This window comes from Aplidium turbinatum, chromosome 10, assembly GCF_918807975.1.
Source record: "Aplidium turbinatum chromosome 10, kaAplTurb1.1, whole genome shotgun sequence".
NCBI classification, from domain to species: Eukaryota; Metazoa; Chordata; class Ascidiacea; order Aplousobranchia; family Polyclinidae; genus Aplidium; species Aplidium turbinatum.
The window spans coordinates 6,755,741-6,779,183 of NC_137481.1; the positions used below are offsets into that span (position 1 = coordinate 6,755,741).

The 23,443-nt window shown below is 37.6% G+C and overlaps 2 protein-coding genes across 2 annotated transcripts; both read left to right on the forward strand.

Moving 5' to 3' along the window:
• Positions 1-3,861: 3,861 nt before the first annotated feature.
• Positions 3,862-5,957, forward strand: LOC145778412 (autophagy-related protein 101-like). Its single transcript, XM_082589891.1, has one exon. The coding sequence runs from the start codon at positions 3,915-3,917 to the stop codon at positions 4,587-4,589; it is 675 nt and encodes a 224-aa protein (XP_082446017.1). The 5' UTR covers positions 3,862-3,914; the 3' UTR covers positions 4,590-5,957.
• Positions 5,958-7,982: 2,025 nt separating this feature from the next.
• LOC145778098 (uncharacterized) lies at positions 7,983-20,992 on the forward strand. The gene is made up of 5 exons (XM_082589511.1): positions 7,983-8,164; positions 10,223-10,251; positions 13,164-13,223; positions 16,977-17,036; positions 18,118-20,992. Exons 1-5 carry the CDS (start codon positions 8,148-8,150, stop codon positions 18,939-18,941), a joined length of 990 nt encoding a protein of 329 aa, XP_082445637.1. The 5' UTR covers positions 7,983-8,147; the 3' UTR covers positions 18,942-20,992.
• Positions 20,993-23,443: the final 2,451 nt, after the last annotated feature.

Sequence of the window (23,443 nt, forward strand, 5' to 3'; positions counted from 1 at the left end):
CGCATGCCTGTGTAGTCTATACCTCATGTGATCAGTTTCCCGCCGTAGGCTATAATTTTCCGGTAGGCTAATTATTCTTATATGATATCACTTGTTCAGTTTGTGCTTTTCAGTCCGAAGTCGGTCAGTTTTCAATATAGTTATAGTGCAAAGTCAAATTCATCTTACAATTTTCGTTTTATGTAGCCTACCGTACAGGTAGACTATATATATTGCAGATTTAAGTAATTCTTGATGAGGACACACGTAGGCTACGTGTCGAAAACCATTGAGTTATTACAGTATGTTATATTTTTGTGTGTAGCTTAATAGGCTAGCCTACATTATGTTAAACCCGCTAAGGTTACTTTGTTTTGTTTGTCTTTGAATAATATGTAATTTAATCTGTAGCGGTTAGGGAAACTATCTGACTCGTTGTGAGACTCCAGCGATGGTCCCAACCATAGGCCTACCATATCTTCATCACCCAAAAAGAGGACATGTTTCGTAAGCAAGTAAAATGCCAGTGGATTTTTACGTTTAAACAATTTTTACACCTTTTTATGATTATAGGCCTATGTAGCAAAAGTGACAACCAAAAATCATGACACATTTATTTGTCAGATTCAGTCGATGGACATTTCACTGTTTATTTAATTTTCCCTACAGAAAACATGCGTTTTACATTTGTATTTTGAGCCATAGCCTGTTGGAGACGAAGAATTGCTCGATTTTTAACGATTCATTAAAAAATATCTATAGTTCTTCAAGGTTTGAACTTTTCTGTTCATTTTCTAATGTGCCATCATTTGAAAAAAATCTAATCTAATTGAAGCTATCAGGTTTAAGAAGCCTTTGCACTAGCTTTGGTGTAGAGCTTACGGATCGAACAGTTTAGCATCATCAATGCCAACATTTTTCTCTGACAGTGACAGATACTTCACACACCGCTGAAAAGCGATATCCAATTTTTTAGTGTAAGATAAAATAAGCATCCAATCAAAGGATGTGAACTCGGAAAATGAAATTAGTGGTCTAATTCATCCAAATAAGCAACAGAGTCGAACAAAGAAAAGAGTCGAACAATAAAAACAAATCTGACAAGGTCATCGAGCAACACTTCTTTCGTTTGCAACAGAAATAAATCTATCCACTATATCCACAGCAAGCAATGTAGGTTATTGTCACTTCAAAGTCAATAAACAGTTTTCTTTAACAAGGATAGTCTACTTCTGCCACAGCTCACAGAAAACATACTTTTCCTTTTTGTTATTGTTGCTTAGCCTTATTTAGCTTTCGCCAAACATCACATAAATATAAAACCCTGTTGAAAATAATAGCAATGCAAAAAAGAGGACATTTGAGCATTTTCAAGTGTCCTCGAAGGACAATTCACTTTTTATGAGAAAAGAGGACAAACCCTCCTTAAAGAGGACATATGGTAGCCCTACCCAACCACCACTCTTAGGCCGATGGATAATGCGACGTCTCCGGAAAAGGGTTATCCTGTTTTGGGGAGACGATTAGGGTAACTACCTTGCTCAGTTGATGATAAACACAAGAGATTTCTGGTAGCCTATTTGAAAAGCTTGTTAAAATGCTAATGAACTAGCCTACGCCACAGACAATAAGAAAAGTCCGCTCAACAAATCTTTTGGAATTGAACTGCATCTTACGGGACGCGCAACTCCGTTGTTCTTTCAACATTAGAAGGGTCAATTACCAATTTGACATTTTTTTTACGCTTTACTGCTGGCTTGCTTTCAACTAAAAACCTTAAATTACTTTAAAACCAACTTCACTCTTCTTATATAACCCATAAAAAGTAAAATATTTTGTAAATTACAAAAAAACGTAACCCTTCTAGTGTTGCGGATAAACCAAAAGCGGATGAAGTTTCGCATCCCTAGTCCAATCAAGTTATCAAATACCTATGAATTTGACTTGTTTCATGATAGATGGATCGGATCTGTTTTACAAATTTTCCGTCATGAAATTGTTTTTCCGCATATTTACCTATCCGCCAGATTTGTTTTTGTTTTGTTTTTCTAGGAAAACTTGAAAGTTGAAACAACAGCTGCTGTGTTAGGCTTGCAACTCATAACTGTTTCACTCGTTCACTGCGACTAACGGAGGATAAATAACACAACAAAAGCGATCATAGTACTTAGCAATTGTAGCTTGCACATTTAAATGACATAGGCATATAGCCATCTCAGTTCAGTTTATTGTCTCAGTCTGCTCCAATAGCTCAGTTGCTTAGTGCGTGACTTCGTGAATGAAGAAGCTTCAAAATCAAACGACGCTGGTTCGACTCTCGGTGTGTACACTTGAACAACGCATGTTAATGACTGCTCTCCATTCAGCGGCATCTAATAGATGGAATAATTCCCTCACAACAACACTTCAACAATTGAAAACTTTAATCTGTCAATCTCGGTAACCAGGCCTGTGTCAGTGGTTTAAAGCCTCTACAAGTATGCAAAACTACCAGGATTAAGCTCTCAAAGAAGTTTTCCCATTCCAAGGATAAAGATTGAATCAATCAGTCAAAGGTTTGTATTTTCAGGTGTACTTCATACTTTTGTGTTGGCTAGTTGTTTGCAAGTTTGTTTGTATTTAGGCTGAGGCTATATTTACTATATATTGTGAATATAGCCTTTGAGGCCATATGGACAGTTGAGCATGAGGTTTGACTGCAAAATGCGCTCAGATGTGCTGTATACGTCAGCTTTGTACGGTATCTATTTACAAGACGTCAAGTCGTGCATTCATTATAAATGCATGAAGGCGGCAGCAAAAACACAAAAAAAAAAATTGCAAAACAAAAACTTTCAAATTATAGGCCTACATTGATGAAACTAGTGTAAGTTTTATCTTTTTACTTTAACTATGTGATTTGTTTTTTGGTTTTCAAGCTACGTTTTTAGAAAAACTACAATTTTATATAAGAAAATAATAAAAACTGACCTCTTGACTTTCAAATGGAATAAAAATAAATATGTCAATGAGAAGTGCTTTTATCAGCATTTGCCTGTTGTTGCATCGCATTATTTATCGCTCGTCTTTTACAGATTGTTTTAAGGTGGATTGCGCTGAATTATTCCGCCATAATGACAGTTGTATTCACATTTTGGAATTAAAACAGCAATCAAAAAATATATTATATTATTGTATTACCCACAACAATACCACCAAATTAAGAGTACACGCTTAAGAGTATGAAAATATCTTTCTAATAAAGAATAAAATAGCTGTTTTAGTTATGGTAACAAAGACGATTTTCAGAGGTCCTTGAAAAAACTGGTTGCAAATGCACACATGGACTATACTTGAGTTAGAGTTGTGTTACTTTTAGTTCCTTCACTTACATATATTTCATATTTATTTTGTGATAGTCTAATCTGGTAATAGTCTCTCTACAACACTTAGAAAAATCACTATTGACTGAGTTCAACATTTATTGAGAGCAAACAGCTGCCTCTTCACATTCACAACACCTCAAATTACCGTACATACTTAAAATTAGACATGAAATGTATTCTTTTTGCTTCATCTATTCCTTTATTTCCCAGATATGAGCTTGCATACAATGAAAGAAGCTATAGCTTTTGTCAAAACAATACTTACAATCTTACATTAAAAGCTTTGGAGCTGGTATACAAGTCGCCCCCCCCCCCCCCCCCCCCCCTTGGTAACTCATGACAAAGACAAGACTCAACCAAACATATAGGGTGAAACTGCTTCACCTTTGCTTTACTGTTCACACACTTCAATCCACATGTTTTGGTCAATTCCTCTTTGTCATGAGTTGCCAAGGGGGGGGGGGGGGACTTGTTACCAGCTCCAAAGCTTTAATGTGTTATTATTGAAAGCAGATCATATAGCTTATGTAATCGATGTGATAGTTTTAATTTTGTTTGTTGATCAGTGCAATGAATGCTCATAATCGTGACATAAAGCTTGTCGTGGAACGCGGACAAGTAGAAGAAGCTGTTTTAAGTATGCTTCATACTGTCTTGCTTCACAGAACAACAGGAAAGTTTCATTATAATGCAGAGACTAGTTATTCTTCTGGAACGGTTGGCACCGAAGACGTTGATTGTGACTTTGTTGACTTTACATATGTTCGTGTATCATCAAAATTATTAGACTCTACAATAAAGAAACAAGTTGTTGCCTTTTGTGAACAACTACAAAAAAATGCTAGTAATGGCATATCTATTGGTACCATAACACTAGAGTTTTATCAAAAGAGACAAAGTTACTGGCCCTTAAACGAAGGTTCTGTGCCTTGGGAAATTTGGAACGTATTTGTCACAGAAAGAGCTATGCCATTAGAAAGTGAAAGAAACATGGCAAAAGAAACTGCAGCAGTTCATCTTGCCAGCAGAATAGCGACTATTGTGGACTATATTGGAAAGCATGATTTTGTTCCAAAGATCCCAAGTAAAGCAGAGTTGCCATTAGTGTTTGATACCACCTTTGATGATGTTCAGCCGTTTTTGTTTAAAATATACTACAATTTTGGAAATATGAGTAATGCTAGCAAAGTTGCAGCAGTCGGATCAACTGTTCGAAGATTTATCAGGGATATGTCGATCCACTAAAACGATATAATGTATCATATTGTCCCTGTATTATTCCTTTGCATGGCATACATTGTGTTCTGTGAAAATATTTTGATCAACTTTGTGTATACATATGTGATATATTTTAGTGGTGTTTGTGGGAATATTTATCCTTGGCTTGAGAATGCCACTTTGTAGAGGCTTTGAGCCACTGATGCACGTCCAGTCAGCTGTCGAAGAGGTTGGCAGTGTGACGTTTTCATTTGTTGTTGAAGCGTGCTTACTTACCTGTGAGTTATTTCATTCACTAGGTGCCATTACTTGGTAAACTCTTTTTGAAGTTTGTTGCTCAAGTGCGCAACATGTGAGTTGAATCCTTGTATGTTAACGTTTTCATGTCTTTGTTGAAAAGTTTTATGTTTTGCCACTGAGGAAACGTGTCCAGTGTCTTTATGTATATGCTTTACTGTTTAATTCAAAAAAAAAACTGTCTCATTTGCTACTAGAAGATACAGTATTAGTGTATTAGTATTAGTATAAACTACCAAGGAAAGAGGAATGTGCTTGTACAAATGCTGTTCAAATATCATGTGCCACCATTTCCTTTCTTTTCTTCAAAGAATATGACGTTTGTAGCTGTACCACCCTCTCGAGAGCACTCTATAACGTTTGAACATCCCTATGAACATTTATTGACAATTATCACAGTTTTAGTTTCAGAGCTTCATGCCTGTGCACTGTGCAGTATTATATTCTGTTGTGGCAAACTGTAAATTCTCAATCTTGCATTTATCTGACGTCAGATCGACTTAGTCTGGAATGAATTCGATTTAAAGTAAAAGGACCAAAATCATAGGTATTGCTGTTGGTTTTTGTTTGCATGACTTAAAAATGTGATAGGGTGAAAAGCTTTTATAGTTATAAAATGTTTGCTTAAGCATCTCAGATCGAAGTTTTTATTGTAATTGTCAAATCAAAATACGTTTTTATCTATTACCATTTTCTGGATGAAAACACGCTACCAGTTACAGTATGGAATAGGCCTACATCAGCCAAAGAAACAGAAAACGAGGCTAAATCTCATAGTGCTGAAAGGTGCATGACCCTGAGAGAACATGATTGCACAAGACAACCCAGTCAATAGCATAGCTATAGTGTGGGTGGATAGATGTTGCAAGATGTGATATTTGAACGGTTTAGTGGCTGTACATAATTTACTTTCAATTCATCTACATGCAATGTCTAAATCTACACCGCATGCACGTCTTAAACTTTTGTTGTTTTGCCACCTTTTCCTTTTGTTTGTCTTATTCCCGTACCGTACTTTCTTTTAAACATCATCATTGCTGTTGCATTCCTAACACACTAAGAAAATAAATCGAGTTGTAAGTAAAATTTGGCAGAAATATCGGAAAATAAAATATAAGAAATCGATTCGGAAACGCCGATTCAGTGAAATCCTAATTCGGAGACAGCCATTTTCGGAGATTTCGAACAAATGACCAAAAAGTCTCAACGAAAAAAACAGCTGTCCGACAGCGTTTCATGATAAACGCGCTATCAATTAAAATACAATTGTCTGTATGGAGATAGACGGAAGTTCTCTAAAATGAAGCAATTACAACATAATTTATATAAACCGTTTCGTTTGCATGAAAAACGGAAAGTAAACACAAAAATCGCCTGCATAAATGATCCCTACAAGCTCTCTAAATAAACACAAGCCGTCGTTGGATGTTCAAGAAAGCACCGAATAGGCCCAAACTGAAATCGATTCGTTGTACAAAATAAATGTAGGATACTTGAAGACGTGACAAATTGAAGAAATTTTGCTCAATTCGTTGGATGGAAAGACACTGCTATTGTTGCAACATGGTGGGTTTAGATATCACACGGCCACTGCTTATTTTGGTATCTTTCCGTCAACAATAAAACTTTTTTTTATATAGCTATAGCGCAGGGCCTAATTTTTACTTTGCCAAACCTACATGTTTATAAAATAATAATATCAAAATTTAAAACAAAATATTAAGCTTGCGTCTTTGGAGATTGATTCAGTTTTGTCTTTTATTGTTATACTGTAATGCAGTGGTTCTCAAAGTATGGGTCGCGACCAAAACATGGGTTGCGCAAGGTCAAAAAATGGGTCGCGCTATGGTGATTCAATTCTGTCCAAACGAACTTTTTTCGTTTCATTTTTCAAGTACCGGTATTTTCAATTCCATTATGACTGAATTATAACATCATAAGCATTTTATGTTGCTTCATCTCAGTAATCTTGAGTGCGGTAGCCTAGCCTTATTGTATCAAGTGGTTTTCTGAGAGTTTGAAAGTTCGAGTTTTAACGTTCAAGCTATTTCTTTCGATGCGAGCTATAGGTTTGTTCTTTTCAACTAGGTCAGGGTTACTCGTGATCATGATGCTGCCAAGCCACAATGTGTGCTGTGCAGGGAGTCGAACCGTTTGATTTTTCCGGTTCTGGTTCAAAGATTGTTTCAAAATTTGGTTCAGTTCCGGTTTGGGTTCGAAGAAACTTAAGAGCTCCGGTTCAACAACAATGATTTGTGGTTCGGGTACGGTTAGGTTTCGACAAAAATAGTCTCAACACCGGTTTTATAAGTTCCGGTTCGGGTCCGATAAAATTAGGCCTAGGCCTACTATTGCAATCCAACACTGGTAGCCTGCCAAGGTTTAGAATAATAACACATGTTTTCGTTATAGGCTATAATTCATCCGTACAATGTGGCCTTCATGATAACAACATGCTACGTACAACTTCACTTACCGCAATGCGAACAATGACGTAATGCCGGAGTGAACCGCTTTTTTCAACCGGTTCGGGTTCGGTTAGGGTTTAAGCTAACTCAAATTTTTGGTTCAGTTCCGGTTAAGGTTCAGACAAAATCACACCAAAACCGGTTTACAAAAATCGGGTTCGGTTCGACTCCCTGGTGCTGTGTTATGCAATATTGTCGAACGAATCTCTGAAGAAAAACAAATTGAAAAGACATCTGGAAACGAAACACCCGCAACGTGTGAAAAAAAATCGAATTTATTTTCAGCAGAGCCACTATATAGCTACAGTGGCTCTGGTTTCAGCACCGAGAAGCGGAACTGGAACGAAGCCAATTTTGTTCACCAATAAATTCAGCGCTTTTAGTCACCAAACAAGCCAAGCTTTTTTGGTGACTTAAGTTGAGCACAGCCACCAGTAGACTTTCTTTGATAGTGACAACAACAAAATCGTTTTTAAAGTACCGTAGTCAAAAAGACGTACGCTTACGTCCCTTTGTATTTCAAAAAGCGGAACTGAAATGTGAACCCTTTGTGCAGTGGAATTTAACCTTGTATGGTATCAGTAGGTGCGCTACTTATATGCGTTCCTCTATGTTTACGAGTTGTGTGTTATTGTGATGGAAGTTTATTGTGTACAGGCAGTACAGTAACCTATTAGTATAGGGTAGAATCTGATTGGCAAATAAAGTTATTTCTCTCTCAGTTTAAAGTGCATCAGCCGAACTGTAGGCCAATGGTAAGTTGGTATTGCAGAGATTTTTTTTCTCTCCATGAAACAGCAGCCACGGAAACTGGAAGGATATGGATTTGAATCAAAAGTAGGTTGTGCTGACATTATTTACCTAGGAGTTTTACGTAAGCTAAAGAATGTTCAAATATCAAGTTAGTCCCATTCTCAGAGGGGTTGCCAGGGCCGTGTGAGAATCATCTTGCCCCACTCTCCCCCGAAATCCACTAGTGGGCCCCTATGTATAGTGATCGTTCTTAAAAATAGGACCAGAAAGCGTTTAGGGCGGCAAACTCTTTCAATGTGGAGAAAAATTTACATTCATCCCTTTAGCAAATAGTAATTAAACGACTCTTAAGATTTTCTGGAAAGTAGTAGCCAATAGGCTATTCCGACAATGCAGCGGCTGATCTAGAAAAAGCTTGGGAAGGACCAGAGTTTGAACAAAGCAAAATTTATAGCCTAACATAAATAAACAATGCAAAACTTAATGTCCAAAAAATTACAATTGAAAGGGAGTGTGGGAGGCTTCTCCCAAGAAAATTTTGACAAATATAATCTTGTTTTGGTCACTTTTTAGGCGTTTTTATGAACAACAAACTTTAATTTGTTTTTTTGTCAAGATGCACATTTTGTAGCCTACATAGGCTAATTGAAAGTGGATTGGGGTAGAAGTTTTGGTTTAAAATTTAAGTTAGCATACCATTCCAAAAAAATCTATTCACAACCACAAAAAAATTTAAATAATTTGTTTCTTGAAAGCTTGTATAGCCGAGTGTGGTGAGGCTTTCAGCAGACTAAAACTTCGAAAATATACTGAGGTGTCCCAACGTTCGCCGGCAGCACTTTCACTTCATAACCTATCTTGAACACTGAAAGTTATCAATTATTTGTTAATTGAGTGAGCAGTGTTTACTTTGAAATATAGCATCATTTCTTTTTGGGACACAAAAACTTTTCACTCTCTTGATCTTCAACTATGCATGCCCAATCTCGCTAAGCTGAACGAAATGTGATTGAGCGGAAGCGGGCGAGAAAATTTTACAAAAATACAAACGGTATTAAATGTTACCAGTACATGTGAAATTACAAGCTGAAAAATGCTGCACGAACTAAATATGAGCGGGCCCCTAGGCAGAGGTAGCCCCCCAGTCGGGGGTTTGGAAAGCAGTAAATACGGCCTTACATGAATTAAACTAATGAATATTGACGTTCTGTAGTAATTTCTTTTTTGTTTTTTAAGCAGTCAAAAAAACCCTAAACAAACTAAAATGAGTGGGCCCCTAATCATTCGTGCCCCTTCTTCGTCCGTGGCGTACCGGGGGGCGGTGAACACGGCCCTGGTAAAAACCTTGGCGAGTAGGCTAAGCCTGGTTGGTGGGTTTTAAATCTTTATTATCTGATAGATTATTCCTGGTAGTTTCGCATAGCCTACCTCTAACTTAGTCTACTCTAGAGGCTTTTGACGCAGGGATAGTTACGGATATGGGCCCAGTGAAGTTTCCGATTGTTAAAACGTTGTTTCGGGGGAGCCTATAAAGATAAAGAGAAAATAACGCGATATAACCTCATAGCAGCTGCAACACAGCATACAACCTCTGCATTTGATAAAATTTTCGTCTAACTGCAGAAAACCAATTCTGCAAACTACCATGCAACTAACCTACGGCAGAGCTGTTTATCAAATTAACAACTAGGCATTTAACTTACCGTAGGCTACTGTGTATTTCAATGAACCATAGTAGGCTTCGAACAGTGAAACAAAAAATGTTTTCTCTCAAAAGTTATTCACCAGCTCAGTGGCCGAGTGGTTTCGCTTTCGGCTCTGGTGCTGGTAGATCTGAGATCGATTCCAGGTTGGGTCAAACCGAAGACTTTAAAAACGGTACCGATTGTGTTCTATCCTGCATAGCGCAGTGAGAATGAGTCGGGTAATAATGTGATAACATCGTGAACCTGATACAAATTAAAAATGAGCCCTGTCGCTAAAAGACCTTAGCTGTTGTAGAGCGACAATAAATAAAACCATAACATTATTATTATCTCAAAGTTATATTGCCTACCAATTACAGTATAATCTCTAATGCAACTGTTGGACCATGAAAACCTTTCTGAAGACATACATTTTCAACTAAGGTTGTTTTTTCAGTTTGTTCGATCTGGTTGTTCAATTTGGTGGTGAGTAGAAACAAGAAATTATTTTATTTTCGTTTGTTGTAGCAATATGCAATAGTGCAAACAGATGAATTTACTAGTTCCAACTAAACAAGAAAAATTAAAAAGCTATAACTCTAATCAGTGCAGGACATTGGCCCATGTGGCATGGTTCTTTTCTAATTGTTTTAGAAACGATAGTCTAAACTTTAAATGAGATTCAGCTGATGATCTAGTTTTGGATGGTGGTCTAAAGAATAAACAATCTCACCTATAATGATTATTAATTCAGAGCCAAATCCGTGATTTCAAATCAGGTAGAGGAGAATCTATTATCTAGGGGGGGAGGGGGGGTTGTGATAATCTTCGTAAAAATTCGATAAAAAATATATTTTTCCTGCATTTTTAACATTCCACATTGTACTATTTTGCGTCTTCAAAGAGTTTAGAATGCTGCCGCTCGGCTACTTACTTTAACATGTAAACATGAGCATATTAGCCTACTACTACCATCAGGGCCGGATTAAGGGTTTATGGGGCCCTGGGCTGAGCTGAAAGTGGGGGCCCTTATCAAGTGACCTTTTTCGCTAAAAATTAATGGTAGAGTGGGGCTACGCCACGGGCTCAGTTGCATGTAGGCTATCTGTGGCACCCAGCCCCAAACAGCGGACCAGTGGCGTAGCCAGAAAAAAATTTTGAGCGGGCCAATATTTGATGAATTGAAGAGAACAACAAAGTGTTTGATTTAAAGCCATCGCCACTTGATGTGCAGTGGCGTATCCTGGTGAGTTGAAGCAATAAAAGTGGTAGGGGGGTTAAAGCGTGCCGAAGGTACGCGTATTGTAGGGGGGTCCGGGAGCATGCTCCCCCGGAAATTTTTTGAAAAATTACACTCAAATAGTGGATTATAGCGCTTTCTGAAAACACTTTTAGGGTAATATTTGTATGAAATTTACTAGCAGATAAACAGCTATCAACTTATTAAAGATAGCTCTTAGCCTACACACGAACGGGCAAAAACTGCGGCTAAAATTAAAGAACACTAAAAACCCAGATACACAAAAACTCAATAGCTACACAAAAACCCAACAGAGTAAGTCATTTTGAAATTGCTTCCACAAATTAGTTCAAAGAAACGTAAATCGCGTAAATTTTGCGCGATTTACGATTTGCAAAATTTATTGGTGTCTTTCTGTGTGTTTAAAACAAGTCCTTGGCGGTGTTAATAGCCAGATGTCTTGGAAAACGATATAAATTTCCACAAACTTTATTATATTTTCAACAAAGGGCTCAACTTCGGAATCCAAACTTGGAAAATTGGGGGGGGGCATGGCCTCTTTCGCCCCCCTGGCTACGCCTATGCAGCGGATCACCTTCTTGTTTGCCCTCGGCTTGCCACCCGGTGCAGTAGGTGGGACCTGTCAGTGTATAACTCCGTTGCGGAAGAATGTGTCAATCTGTGATGTATCAACGAACTTTAGAAGACTCGATAGAAGAAGATGAACTGCATCATATCTAACTGACCATCTTGTATCAGATAATGTCTTCAAAACAGGCAAACCATCTAGGAATTTTCGATGAACTTGCCAACGATGAGTAGACGAGACGAGCCATGAATAAAGGCTTTGCAACAATTCAAAAAGCTCAGCGGCAGAACGGCATGTTTCTACAGGACATTTAGGCTACCGATTAAATTAAGTGAATGTGCTGTGCAAGGGACATAATGAGCTACACTACATTTCTCGCGCAGAAGAGCTTGAAGACCGTTATACTTGCCACTCATATTGGCAGCATTATCATAACTTTGCCCCGTAATTCGTACCATTTTCGGATATGAAAGTATCAAATAAATATGTTTTTTGTTAAAACAAAAACGAAGAAAAATTGAATAACTGGGGATGGGCAGTGGGCAGGGGTGCTGCAGCACCGTAGCACACATGGGTGAGCCGCCCTTGCTTGTTTGAGATACGAATTAAAGCAGTAATCTCCAGCTGTGAAACTAAAAAAATTAGTAGATTTTTTTATTTGAGGTGGGGGCCCCCAAAAGTGGGGGCCCTGGGCTTCAGCCCAGTCCGCCCCCCCCTTAATCCGGCACTGACTACCATACTAAAATCCCTGCATTGGCTTCCAGTATTGTATCGTATTTGCTTCAAAATATGTCTATTAATTTATAACGTTTTCCAAAGTTTTTCTCCGAACTATGTGGACACTTTGTTTTTTCATTATAAACCTACGAGAACTTTGCGTTCTCAACATCAATTGCTCTTTGTGCAACTCTTCATTTAAGACACAATATGGAAATCGCACCTTCCCAGTTGCTGCTGTTAGTTGCTGGAACTGTTTGCCTATTTGTTTAAAAGAAGCTGAAAATTTAAATGAATTCAGAACTCGCTTGAAAACGTTCTATTTCACTGAACATTGTGACTGAAAGTAGCCTACCGTATTAAGTATCACTATTGTCATGTGCAGCTCCCAGGAGCATAGTTTCACTGTGGATGTGGCGCTATATAAATGTTGTTATTACTTATTATTATTATGAAATATTATTTTAAGCAATTATGACTTTAACATCAGTAATTTGAGCTAGCATCGTCACAAAATCTAGCGGTGGGATGGCGCAACGGACAAGGCGTTGGATTTCCAATTATGCAAACCTGGTTCGACTCTATGCTTCAGCTGGTTGTTGAAAAACACCGTTCACCTCTACCCAGGGTGTAATAAATTGGGTGGGCGTAGTTGCTGAAGTAAAGGCGGCCGAGAGAAAGGAACCGGCCACCCTACTCTCCTTAGTGCCGAAGGCTTAGTATAATGAGAACCTTATCTTCTCATTCCCCAAAGCTCAGTATCTGAGTATGGGACCTTTTACGTCACATTGGCTCGCAGACAAACCTTCCAGACTAGTGCATTCTATGCTCAAATTACGTGTTTCGTTACAGCTCTTTTACAAGATCGAAATGAGGAAGGGTACCAGAATGTGCGAGATAATAGACGCCAAAGTAGGTTGTTTTAAGCAGGCTATCATAGATTTGTGAAATTGCGCTATATTTGTCTTGCTCAGTCTTACCCCTTTCGAGAACAACTATGAACTCTTTCAGCGATTGTTCTCTTTTAGTTTTTGTCCTTGCAGGCTATTGGTCAAATCATCTTTCATAATAACTTGTGCTCATTTAGGCTAAGTTAAGCTACATCTTACCTGTTTGATGCTTATTATCTATTGGAAGTAGGCCTAATTGACTGAATACTAAAACGTTGGGTGTTCATCACGACTATTATCGTTTCTAGTAGTAGTTGCAGCGTTCATCTGATAAATGCCAAAGTAAAAGCAGAAACTACAAGTTGCCTTATTGCTTTTACTGACGTTTCGCGCACCATGGCAATGCGCATTTTCAGAGCAAATAACATACAAAATAAAATTTCGGAAGTTATAGCCTATACCTACTCCAGTTTTACAGCTGAAGGCAAGAGAAAAAAATGAAAATAAAACATCTCTATTTCAAATAGTGACCAAGTGATGTGCGAGCAGTGACTTTCTACGTTGGATAAATTTTCAAACAATTAAACATCACAAGTGGAAGCAATTGAGACAAACAAATTACTAGAGATGAAATCGAATTACGAGGACGTTTCCAACTGTGCTAAAATAGGCATGAAGCCTGCCCATCACAAGAATAAAGATTAAAGCGGTTTCGTGTCAGCCTACTTGTAGGGCTTTGAACCACTGACGTGGGAACGGTTACCGAGCTGGACAGAGTGCAGTTTATGCTTGTTGTTGCCTGTAAATTATTTTATCCACTAGGTTTCGTTGAATGAAAAGTTTTCTTTGCGAGCTCAAGCGCACATTTTGAGTCTTCAATATGAGTTGCTTGACGTTTCTTTTTCCACAAAGTCTGGTGTTTTATATATTAGAGATGCAGCGAACCCAAAATTTTTATCCGCACACCGCACCGCAACTGAATCACCTATCCGCACAGTGCACACCGCAAACTACCTGGAACTTTGACACCGCACCGCACACCGCAAATTACAAAATTTTCAAAAAATATTTTAACGCGTTATTTTTTAGAAAGTCAATTGTGGCAAAAAGCACCCATGGCATATAACTGGTAACCTACCGGTACAGTTCTGCAGTTGTGTACTAATTGGCTAGGCTAATCAGATCATATTCTCTTATCAGCAATGCATCTAAGACATCATGCTTTTTCAAATAGAATGTTCCTGGATCCAGTATCAAGACTTTTGAACACTTTTTGTAAGCAATAATGCAATCTTAATGTCAGTGACTGTATGAACTACACACCACACAGACAGACAAGATGTCAAGAGTAAAACTTATAGCCTGAACTCACTGGGCTAACTGTTATAGTAACTAATGCGGTATTGCGCTAGGCCAATAGCCTGAGAGCTGAGCTTATCAGCTAGGCCAGGGTTGTCCAAAGCCTGGCCCGCGGCCCGCCGCCTCTTCTAGAAAACTTTTAAAAATTACCGTATATCCTCGCATATAAGCCGACCCTAGAAAAACAACCTTAAAATGGTAAATTTATAAAAATCCGCATATAAGTGACATAATAACCAAGTATGATACCCTGATTGAAGACTTCAACAAGCGATTTCAAGATTTCCGGCACCTTGAGAAAAACTTCAATGTATTCAATGCTCCGCTGACTATAACTATATCAGAAGCCGATGACGATTTGCAGCTTGAATTGTGTGACTTGCAAAGTGACCAGGTTTTATTAAGCAAAGCTACACTGCCAATCACTCAATTTTGGCCTCTTCTTTGTTGGCAAGGAATCCAAACGTTTTGCCACAAGTTTGTCCAGATTTATTGCATTAAAGTTTAACGTTAAGATTTTTCCCGTTTATAAAACATTTAAAGCTGGTTATTATTTTCAGTTGAAGTCTAAAACTCCTTTCCGCTTATGTTCTAACGTCGTGTATAAGTTCACTTGCTCGCATGATGCGAGATCGTCATACGTTGGTATGACCACACGACCTTTGGTGACGAGAGTGGGAGAGCATTTGAATTTAGCTAATTTTAATAAAAACAGTGCAATTAAAGACCATATTAGAAACTGCCAATCGTGCTCTAACAATAAACCGTCTTTGCAGTCTTTCAAAATTGTTCGTAAGTGTTTGTCCGAATTCGACACCAAGATTCACGAGGCATTGATCATCAAATCTTTAAACCCAGGGCTCAACAGGCAATTATTTGCTTGCGGAGCTTCTTACCTTTTAGCAGTTTTTTGATTGAATTATCACGTCTTGTGTTTCTCGCATTTACTTTGTTTTGTGCCACTATCTCTTGTGCTTCTGTCTTTCTTGCGTAATCTGCCTGAGTCCTTGTCTGAACAATCAATTAATTTTACCTCTGAAATACTTGACCCGTTGTGCTGTGTAATTTTCAGTTATCTTTTTGTGTGAGCGAGGCAGTTTCTCAAATGTTTAGCTTTGACCATATTTTTGCTGTGATACTATATGATTCTTTAGCATTTCTTTTAATAATGTATTTTCTTATAGGCTTGAAAAGGGCTATATGACTAGCCGAAAACGTTCGCTTTTTGTTTTTTGTTTTTATAATGTTAAATGTAGTGTTGTTGCTGAGTTATGTCTGTTTATGGTTTAAAAGAGTTACCTCTCTACCCAAATTGTATCTTCTTTCTGAAGAGCATTATCCTAATTTACGCCGTTTTGGATTGCACTTGCTGTCAATGTTTGGCAGTACCTACCTTTGTGAAGCAGCATTTTCCGCAATGAAGTCGATTAAATCCAAAGAGAGGAATCTACTTAAACAAACATCTCTCGAAGCCTGCCTTCGTTTAGCCTTAACCTCAGTTGACATTGACACAAAGGAGCTGGCTTCCAAAATACAGGCACACCCATCTCACTGAATTTTAAGTAAACTGTACCGTTTTACGTACTTCCTTAAATATTTTTTACGAATAAATTTATGGTTTATTCTTATTCATACTTGTCAGTTATTTTTAAGGTTTCCTGGTCTACTGACGTTGCTTAAAATTTCCAAAACTCTCTTATTCGTAGTATTCACATCTTAGCTTCTTTAATCTATTCCCCGATATGTTTTTATGATAAATATAAAGATTCATTTACACATGTACGTGTTTTACTTTACATCTGGTACGGTGAGACAGTGTATAAGAGGAAAAATGTCAACTGCGGCCCGCGATCTAATTTCCTTGCCGAATGCGTCCCGCGTCCCATAAAGTTTGGACAACCCTGAGCTAGGCTATTAACCAAAAGCACTCGTAAAGCTTCCCTCACAAGCCAGCCCCAAAAACCCTGTCAACTGCAAGCCATTTACATAGCTTTTCAGCTTAGGGTTTCCGCTAAGGGAAAAAACTGATCCGTGTTTCCAATTTAAATTTGAAGTTTCATAACTGATTTTCTTGAAAAGTTGATAGTTTACGTTTACGAAAGTTTAATTTCTTGAAAGTTTACGCGGCAAGCGGCGAAAAAGTCAAAAGCGGCAGTGTATACGCGGCGCGGCTTGCATCACTATTATTATATAGCGCTAAATTTGTCTCATATCTCGGAAGCTTTGTTCTCAGCGGTTTTTGATGCAGAAGGGTTTCATCCCAGATAGCAAAATTCGTCATTTTTACATGGTTTCAACGTCTGCAGACGTTTGGGACGGATTTTGTGGTCTGAGATGAGACTCGTTCGTTGCAATCCGGTTTCTTAGGTGTGCCTAAGATGTGAAATCTAGTTTATAATTTGTTGCATTTTTACAGGTGGCTCATCTTCAAGCACCCAAAAAATCACTTCAATCGAACAATTGTTTTCAACGGAAGGTATCCTGCACTCTTTTGACAAAAAAAAATGTTTTTCAAAGTGTCAAACATAACTAAATTAAAATGTTTTTTTAAGGGGTCAAACTGCAATTAATTAATTATTTATATGCCTAAATGTTAATGCTAAAAGAGCATTCTCATAATTTCAATTTTAAATCTACAACAGTACTAGTACGCGAAGTTACAATGCTGCACCTATATTTTATGTCTTGACACATTTCTGTAGCCTGCAAGCTGCAACAAAAGTGAAATGTATGCAAACGTGTCTTGCAGATACGATCCTGGTTCGCTGTGGGTTCAGGGTGACAATTTCTGACTAAAATTTTGATTTTTAATTAAGTAGACACGAAATCAGTAGGCTAACCTATAGTGTAGTGATGAAAGCACACAGCAATGTGAATAATTTTCTTATTGAGTAAATACAAAAATATCGGTATAACTTCTCAAGTACATGTAGCTCCATGCAAAGTGAAAATTACATGACTTTTGACTCTTTTTTATTTTTTAAGGAATTAAGGATAATGTCTAAAAAGACATTTTTAAGTAGGGACAAAAGTTAATCTTTTAATCATATGAATCTCTTCAGTGTAGTGAAATGAAAGTAGAAAGTTGTCTTGAATTTTCGCATGAATGACGGTTTTCAAGAGTGATTAGCCTAATCAGCCCAATGAGAATTGATTTGATTTTTTAATTTCGAACTTCAGCGAAACGTAATTTTTCCGCCAATTCGAAAATGTGATTTTTTGAGAAACTTTGTGCTAAGAAATTATTTGACTTTGTTAAACATAAAAACTTTGAGAAAAAGGCAGGATTTTATCTCTAAGCTAGGACTTAACAATTATTTGAGATGGATCCCAAAATACAAGAAATTGGATACTAACGGCACAATTATGAATTAAAATCGAAAGAAAATAGATTAAGAAAAGATAAGAGGTTACTGATATTTTTTTATTCATTTGTTGATTTATGCATATCAGTTTGTATCTTCTGTAGATTCTTCTCCTGTATCATGGGCCAATCCTATAGATGTTTGCTGGTACACCCATCATTTTCTTTGAATTATTTTATTGTTTGTATTTAGAAAAAGCTACAAGCTACTTGAAAGACGGAAAGTATGAAGAAGCTTACCAACTTACTAAAGGGCAATACAAACGAAGATCTAACATATTATTTGCACCAGTCCTTGTCAGATACTTTGTCACTCTGATGCGCACGAATCGTTCAGAGAAAGCCACGAAGGTACGAGATGAACTCACCACTTTGCTTCTAGATAACCTTGAAGTCCCACCAAAGGAGATAGAAAGGTACGGAAGAAATCGGAAATCAACTGGGGATGTGCTGGAAACTTTCTTGTTTTATCAAATCGCTGAGCGCTTCTGTCAGAACGAGAGAAGCGCGACTGACGTGATCAATGTTCTTCATCGTTGTTGCGGAGGCACCGCGTCAATTGTTTCTAAACTTCTCGACCAGAGACAAGTCAATAAGCAATTGGTCAAAAGTTATGTGTTGCCATTCATGCGCAAAATACTTTCACACATCGGTAAATTTCTTTCAAACGACAGAAAACAAGTTTCGTTTGTGCAAGGAGTGTGCTTGCATTATATTGAGCAGTGTGAATATTCTCTCGGAGATTTAAACGCTAGGGAGTCTACATTGAATGAAGCAATAACTTTATTTCGCAAAGAATTGGGAAATGATGCGGAAAAGCGACACGTATTTGGCGGCTGCCTAAACAATTTGGGCCATACACACTTGCTGAAAAATCGACCAAATGAAGCAGCAAAGTTATTTTCTGAAGCCATTGAAGCGAAAGAGAAAGCGGAAGATTATGATACAGCTCAAGAACGAAAAGAAGATATCGAAAAGAGTAGGAAGGCTCTTGCTATAGCGAGGAAGCAATCTTGAAGTGGAAGAATTTGCATAATAAACAAAACTTTTTTCAAAGCGTGTTACATCTACCTACATTAAAGTTAATAAAAAAAAAGGTACAGTAGTTTAAGATTTAAACTGTAGAAAGCGTCCTTCAAACTCTTTTATTAGTTATTATTCATAATCTTGAAAAAAAGTAAATTAGTAGCTCGCTTAGCCTCGCTTAACTATTATTTACTTATAGAATGATAGAGCATAGATAGAGAGTTTGTCTTGTTGAACCATAAGCATATTAAACCGAGTAACTTAACTAGATTTAAGTTTATTACAGTAACATTTTCAGAAGAAAAAAAAACTGCATTGAAACAAATTTCGAACGCTTTCGACATCACATGATGACGAAAACGGAATAACTGAAATCTTCTGGAGTAACATACAGCAATTTTATCTATATCTAAACAAAATATAATGGTTAAATATTTGTTTGAATGCAGTTTTTTTGTTTTCTGTAAATGTTACTATAATAAACTTAAATCTGGTTAAGTTACCCGGCTTCATATGGCTAGTATTCACTCGTAGGCTATTGAATACCGGGTAGCCTATAACCCTATACTTGTCTATTCAAGGACAGTTCAAGTATCTTATGGTTCATAATTTTCTTGCTTTTCTCAGTTCTTGAAATGTCGTCAAAGGCAAGGTTTGTCGTCGATTTTCAACGCAGTAAAAAGGTTTGAATTATCTCTTTCTCTTGGGTCCTCATGTGATGTTTGAGCGCTCAAGACGCACTTTGAGAGAAATTGAACGTTTTGGTGCACTTTGTTCACATGTTCTGAAAAGTAATTTAAACAGCATGTTTAATTTTGTTATTGTATGAAATAAGTTGTAGCGTATTCATGAAAATTGTGAAACATGGTGTTTTACTGATATCCAAAGCCTCTTTTCAAGTTTGGTGGCCGTGCTTAGCTATATTTATCGATGCATATAGGCTACTGCGTAGCATCTTTTCACAAATTGAAACTAGGTGGGCAAATTTTCAAAAAAGGGCACTTTTAGCACGAGAGTTATGATAAAAAGGGCACTTCTCGAGCGTAAAACATGTCAGCTTAAAAATGTAGATTTCTCAGGTAAATTGTGGGTAAAAGGCATATTATACCTAGACTAAACTTTTGAGACCCATAATTGACTTTGATTCCTACATTCATCCCCGCCCACAATATTTTATAAATAATAATGTAATAAAAATTTAATTTAGCAACATTAAGTTGCAGAGGTCTCTTGTAGGCCTACTAAAGTAAAAAGAAACAACTATGATAATAGCCTATATGAAGCACAACCGCTAAGATATTATAATGAGTTGAATCTTTGCGGAATTAGATGATTCTAAAGAGGTAGTATTTTATTTTGATGAAAATCAGGAAACAAACTTCGCTAATTCAGACATTTAGAATCTCACACAAAGTTTGAGGTACTCACAACACAAATTTATAATTAATCTGCTTCGACTGCTTGAATGGAACATTAAGGATATTATAAATAAGGTTAAAGGTAGGCTCATACGTTCTAAATGTATGCTAAAGCTTTCCATTTAGCTGTTCATTCTTTAACGGGGGCAAGCAAAGGGACTAGGTAGGCAATTGCCTACCTAGTTTATATGTAAAAAGATGCTATGATATACTGCAAAATTAGATCTTTTCATGCACGTCTTAAACCATTAAGGTTTTGCCACCTTTTCCTTTTGTTGGTTTTGTCACTGTTTCTTTTTCACAATATCATTTCTTCTGCATTCTGACAAGAAAAATAAATTGAATTGAATTTTGCCAGCATTAAAACAGGAATATCTCAAGTATTTAGAATACAGTAGGCTATTATGTTCCAAAAGCGTTGAATACAATTTTTGTTGAAGTTGAATAAAGCCGAGTTTGCATAATTGTAAAAGCAGCCTGTTTCATATCAGCTCCTTCTTTGTCCTAGTAAGCTGTGCCAATTAGGCTGCGTTTTCATAATTAAATCCGAAAAAGCTTTGTTCGAAAAGTACCTTATTGACTTTTAGTTATTGTAAGAGTTTATTCTGAGTCCATGCATTTTTGTGGCGTGGCATGCGCTTTTTGACAGCACGTACATGTGCAGCTAAACCACTTTTCACCCAATATAATGTTGGCACTTAAGATTGCATATGTGCGTTTCCACCAGCAAGTTAGTTTATGTTCATCATTGATACAACGGCTAGAGGCGTCTATGGAATAAATTCAGACGATCCGCGGAATCATCAAAATGCAGAAAGGCAACATGCAGAATAGCCTACAAACGTTTAATCGACTTAAAAAGACTGATTTGCTGCTAGATAAAGGGCCAACGTGGATCCACTCACCGTGAAAAAACTTTTTTTGATAAACTATTTAAATAAAGGGGCTGGAGAGGGTGACTGGTCCTCACACCTGTTAGTCGACGTTACCTGTTACATGCAAAGGTGGGAGCTCCCGATGTTAGGTTGCTCAGCAAGGCAAGTTGACCCTTGTGTTCTGTCAAAAACAACTCAGTTTCTCAACGTATTGATGCCTACTTTAATTGTTTGTCGTATTCAGGTTAATACCCGGTGGGTGACGATTTAGCCGGTGACGTATGAAAGTCCAGCTTCGTTTCTATGTCAAGGAGCCTTTGCCAGCCGTCATGTCCTTCGAGACAATAACTTGGTGCCAATACCGGTCTCCGTGAGATACCGGGCTCACCAAACAACACACCTGTAAATAACGCAACATTGCCTTCAGAAAGTGGTAATTTTTTTAAAAAAAAGTAATTGTGACAAAGAGTAATGGCCTAGATGAGTTATGTGTAATTGAATACAAACGAAAATGTTTGTATTTGTTGTTTTAGTTTCGTGCAAACGTTAAAAAAAATAGATATTCCCTACAAAAGTATTACGAAAAAATAGCAAACTGCTGCCATTAAGGACAAAGCAAAAACAAACAAAAATATTCCATAGTTTATACTTTGTTGATAATATGGAGATTTACAGACGTAGAAACAATGGTCAATTTGGAAACAGCTGTCAACACTAAGCCAATAGGGGCACAATAATGGCAGTCATTGACGAAATTAATTGAGATATTAATGGTCCTATTAATGGTTTACAAATCAGTTGCCGCCCTGTAAAAATATTAATTGATATTCAAATAGCATATTGTCAATTCTTCTATATGCAAACATGCAAAAACCCGCATGCATATTTGAGTTTAAAAGTTGAAATACAAATTAAGTAAACACCAAATAAGTAAACATTGAATAAGTAAACACAACACCCACGGCGGGGTAAACATAGCGAAAGTAGAAACAGCGCAATCCAAGCAATCAACAATAACATTTCGATGATACAACACAGGCCCAGTGGCGTACGCAAGGGAGGGGCATGCAGTGGTGGCCTTTGAAGGGGGCAAACTGGGCGACCGCCCAAAGCCCGCAAATTTATGGAGCCTGCGCTTATCCAAACAAACTGTATGTTGTGTACGTGTACTCTAACTTGTGTTTGTTACTAAGACTATTTCTTACTGTGCCAGTTACTGTAGATTCAGGGGAAAGATCATTTTCTAAACTAAAGTTGATAAAAAATTACCTTTGCTCTACATTCTACAATGAGCCAAGAACGCTTGGTTGGACTAGCTGTTGTTTCAATTGAGCACAACATAGACAAAACATTAGACAATGCTTCTCTTATTAAAGAGTTTGCCGCAAAAAAAATAGAAAGGTGCATTTTGTGTAAGTGCTGCAGGCCGGTGGTGTAGGACTCGGAGGGCACTGTTTGTGGTGGTAAGCTACAACATAGCATCAGAGTGATGTGAAGATGTCGCCGCATGAAATACACCTTTCTCTCTTACCATCGCTGTTGTTGTACTGCATCATGTTAATTCTTTTTTGCGCTATTGTGATTTATGGTCATTTGAGTTTGCGTACTTTAATTTGTCGATAACCGGCTGTAGGGGGCCTTCATATTACTTCTTGCCCAGGGTCCACAAAACCTTAAGGCTACTACTAGGGGCATGGCCACGCCAATGCCTCTTCCTTCACAAAATGTTGATTTTTTTAGCGTTGTTTTGATTGTGTAGAGCAGGGCTACTCAACTGGCGGGCCGCAATCCGAATCCGGACCTTTTGGGTGTTAAAGGTGGACCTCGGGCTTCTGGAAGAAAAACCTCATTGCCACATTTTAGGGCCTCTTTAAACAGATTTTCGTTAGGGAAAAGCAATTTTTTGTGATTATCCAAGGAGCTGAGGGCTTCGCCCCCAGACCCCCAACGCTTTGGCGTCTTCTCTGATGTGCGATCCACACAGCTACACTACAAAGAAACACAATACATTTTTCCTTTTTATTTCTTTGTTTGTGTCAGACAAAAATCCAAGTCGTGTTACATAGGCCTACTACCTGAAAAGTGTTTCGGTGCTCGTAGGCTACTGGTTGTTTAATTTTCGCGGTTGCATATGAAATATTCATCGGACCGCAAAAATATTCAACTTGTCAAAATGGACCTTTGCTAACATTAGTTGAGT

Bases quoted from the DNA above. Each gene is read 5' to 3' on its own strand.
- LOC145778412 (XM_082589891.1), top strand. From the start codon at position 3,915: ATGAATGCTCATAATCGTGACATAAAGCTTGTCGTGGAACGCGGACAA.
- LOC145778098 (XM_082589511.1), top strand. The intron at 13,224-16,976 runs GTAGGTTGTTTT...GCATTTTTACAG, and splicing joins GCGAGATAATAGACGCCAAA to GTGGCTCATCTTCAAGCACC. The intron at 17,037-18,117 runs GTATCCTGCACT...GTTTGTATTTAG, and splicing joins ACAATTGTTTTCAACGGAAG to AAAAAGCTACAAGCTACTTG.